At 31.9% G+C, this 3,673-nt stretch overlaps 1 protein-coding gene across 2 annotated transcripts in view; it reads left to right on the forward strand.

Annotated features, from left to right (window-relative positions):
- LOC106472438 (casein kinase I) overlaps nucleotides 1-3,673 on the forward strand; it is a 40,488-nt gene that overhangs the window by 32,304 nt on the left and 4,511 nt on the right. The window contains exon 7 of one of the 2 annotated variants that reach the window (XM_013933088.2): nucleotides 2,661-2,877. In XM_013933088.2, coding sequence (XP_013788542.1) covers nucleotides 2,661-2,877 — 217 coding nt within the window. Of the gene's footprint in view, nucleotides 1-2,660; nucleotides 2,910-3,673 lie in introns of those variants that run through there. The other variant, XM_013933086.2, reaches the window with a different exon arrangement.

The raw sequence follows: 3,673 nt of genomic DNA on the forward strand, positions 1-3,673 counted from the left end.
GAAAGAATTAAAAAGTGACTAGGTAAAAAATTAAACCCTACAATTGTCTTGAGATTTTAAGAAAATGCTAAAAATATCAAAAGACCTTAAAATATAACCTGGAAAATTCTGGGGTATTTTTTTATACCTAAACATTGAGTTTAATTAGATGTGTTACATTGAAAATCGTTATAAACTACCATGGGGCCATATTTTTGTGAACAAGTACTCCCATGCTGGAGTTCTGCTTTCAATAATATCAATGACAGTTCTTCGTACTCCCATGCTGGAGTTATACTTTCGATAATATTAATGACAGTTCGTCGTACTCCCGTGCTGGAGTTCTACTTTCAATAATATTAATGGCAGTTCTTCGTACTCCCGTGCTGGAGTTCTGCTTTCAATAATATTAATGACAGTTCTTCGTACTCCCGTGCTGGAGTTCTACTTTCGATAATATTAATGACAGTTCTTCGTACTCCCGTGCTGGAGTTCTACTTTCGATAATATTAATGACAGTTCTTCGTACTCCCATGCTGGAGTTCTTCTTTCGATAATATTAATGACAGTTCTTCGTACTCCCATGCTGAAGTTCTACTTTCACATAATATACATAATAACAATACATCCACATGCTAGTTTCAAGGTTTCTTTTAATATTATAGCATTGTTATTTTATTATAACAGTGGAAGTCTTTCTGTGACATGTGCATTACATCTTTTTACTTTATTATAGATAAGAGTGACTTGTTAAGTGCATGAAGATTTAGATCTCTGTGGTTACTTGTTTATGTTAGTAGATTACTTGTGTACACTTCAGAGAACAAATGGTACTTGTTTATGTCAGTAGAAAACTTTTGTACCTTCAGAGAATAAATGATACTTGTTTGTCAGTAGAAAACTTGTGTACCTTCAGAGAATAAATAATACTTGTTTATATCAGTAGATAGCTTGTGTACCTTTGGAGAATAAATGATACTTGTTTATATCAGTAGAAAACTTGTGTACCTTTGGAGAATAAATGATACTTGTTTATGTTACTAGAAAACTTGTGAACCTTCAAAGAATAAATAATACTTGTTTATGTCAGTAGAAAGCTTGTGTACCTTCAGAGAATAAATGATACTTGTTTATATCAGTAGATTACGTGTGTACCTTCAGAGAATAAATGATACTTGTTTATGTCAGTAGATTACGTGTGTACCTTCAGAGAATAAATGATACTTGTTTATGTCAGTAGATTACTTGTGTACCTTCAGAGAACAAATGGTACTTGTTTATGTCATTAGCTTACTTGTGTACCTTCAGAGAATAAATGATACTTGTTTATGTCAGTAGATTACTTGTGTACCTTCAGAGAACAAATGGTACTTGTTTATGTCATTAGCTTACTTGTGTACCTTCAGAGAACAAATGGTACTTGTTTATGTCATTAGATTACTTGTGTACCTTCAGAGAACAAATGGTACTTGTTTGTGTCAGTAGAAAACTTGTGAACCTTCAAAGAATAAATGATACTTGTTTATGTCAGTAGATAACTTATGTACCTTCAGAGAACAAATAATACTTGTTTATGTCAGTAGATAGCTTGTTTACCTTCGGAGAATAAATGATACTTGTTTATGTCAGTAGATAACTTATGTACCTTCAGAGAACAAATGGTACTTGTTTATGTTAGTAGAAAACTTGTGTACCTTCCGAGAATAAATAATACTTGTTTATGTCAGTAGATAGCTTGTGTACCTTCGGGAATAAATGATACTTGTTTATGTCTGTAGATAACTTATGTACCTTCAGAGAATAAATGATACTTGTTTATGTCAGTAGATTACTTGTGTACCTTCAGAGAATAAATGATACTTGTTTATGTCAGTAGATTACTTGTGTACCTTCAGAGAATAAATGATACTTGTTTATGTCAGTAGATTACTTGTGTACCTTCAAATAATAAATGATACTTGTTTGTGTCAGTGGATAACTTGTGTACCTAAAGAGAATAAATAATAAGTGTAAATGTGAATAAGTTTCTCAAGCTTGTGCGTGTCATTAGTTCAGTTTGGCTGGAGTGAAGTAGAAACAGTATATGTGTGTGTGTAAACACTTATTTATTTCTGTCACTAACACAGGAATGGTCCATTGTATTGCAGAAGGCATAGTGATTATAATTACAAATTTACCATGCCCATCTAATGAAGTGTGACAGGTTTTTGTAATATCTACAAGTCTGTTGTATACGAGAAATCACTTATTTTACTCAATGAATTGCCAACATAAGTTTGATTCGGGCTCTCATTGGAAGATGAAGTTCATATGAAGAATAAAAATACTTTTGTATCATACAGTTTTGAATGGGACTCTGTGAAAGGTCATGATAAGCACTTTAACCTCATGGGGTTAATCAGGATCAGTTCATAATGGAACTTGTTAAGAAGTTATATTACTAAATACGAAAGGTAGAGTGAAGGTGCTGCTATTTGATATAAAATCTAAAGTTTTTGATTTATGAAAGTTCTTTTATATTTCATAGTAGCTAGTAGTCCAGAAAGTGGGCTAAATTTATTTACATTATGGACTGTTTGAAAAGACTTTAAGTCATGCTCTCAAGAGTGATGTTCATTTTTAATCTTCTGTACAAAAAGATGTGTTAAATTTCTCACTTTGAAACATTTTTTATGCGACAGGGTTTTCCTGCCGAATTTGCAATGTATCTGAACTACTGTCGAGGGCTGCGGTTTGAAGAAGCTCCTGATTACATGTATTTACGCCAGCTTTTCCGTATCCTATTCCGGACACTTAATCATCAGTATGACTATACTTTTGACTGGACCATGTTAAAGCAGAAGGCTGCAGCTTCTGCAGCTGCTATTGGTGGTACATCTCAAGCTGTGGCCACTTCAGGTAAGAAGGTTACATAGATAATGTTAAAGATGAGCTAGTATAAAGAAAATGTTATCAGGATATTTCATCATAGACCCATTGTGATTCAATAACTAATTGTGAAAAACATATTTAGTATTTTATAATGTCCTCTAATAGTACAACACCTAATTACACATAAATGTAAAATTTACAGCAAAGTTAAGAAATTATTTGACATTAAGTCAGGTAAAAAAAAAAAGTTGATATTGTAGCGATTGTAGTAAAATTGTATTAAAATGTATTCAATCTTTAAATTCTTTATTATGAAAACAAGCCCTAGTCAATGGTATGTTATTCGTTGCTTCACAGTATGTTAGTATAAATTTCGCGTCTCTTTGTTCCTAGGCCACAGAATTTTAAACTTTTTTTTTTTACAATGGTGTTTGTTCCAATTCATTAATAGGAATTATATGAGTACTACAGAACTGGTCTCTATATGGTCATGACCACAACACGGGAAATGAAACTCACTTTTGAAAAAGACAATGACACTATTATCACATAATGATTTATGAACATTTACTCAAGAGAACAGTTATGAAGACTAGAATGCCATTGACATTGACTTATGAATGTTTAAAATAAATTTTGAAGAATAGTTGAAAGTTTGAAAGAGTTATTCGAGATTAGTGCTTACTGTTGAAATAAAAAATAAAATTTTATCCAATAATTAGCATTACTTTAAACTCCAGGAAAAGAAGGGTCCTTCGTGCTTACTTCTGTTATATTTGAAGTTTGTTTTTCTAATTAACATTACTTTAAACTCCAGGAAAAG

Source organism: Limulus polyphemus, unplaced genomic scaffold (genome assembly GCF_000517525.1).
Source record: "Limulus polyphemus unplaced genomic scaffold, Limulus_polyphemus-2.1.2 Scaffold5339, whole genome shotgun sequence".
NCBI classification, from domain to species: Eukaryota; Metazoa; Arthropoda; class Merostomata; order Xiphosura; family Limulidae; genus Limulus; species Limulus polyphemus.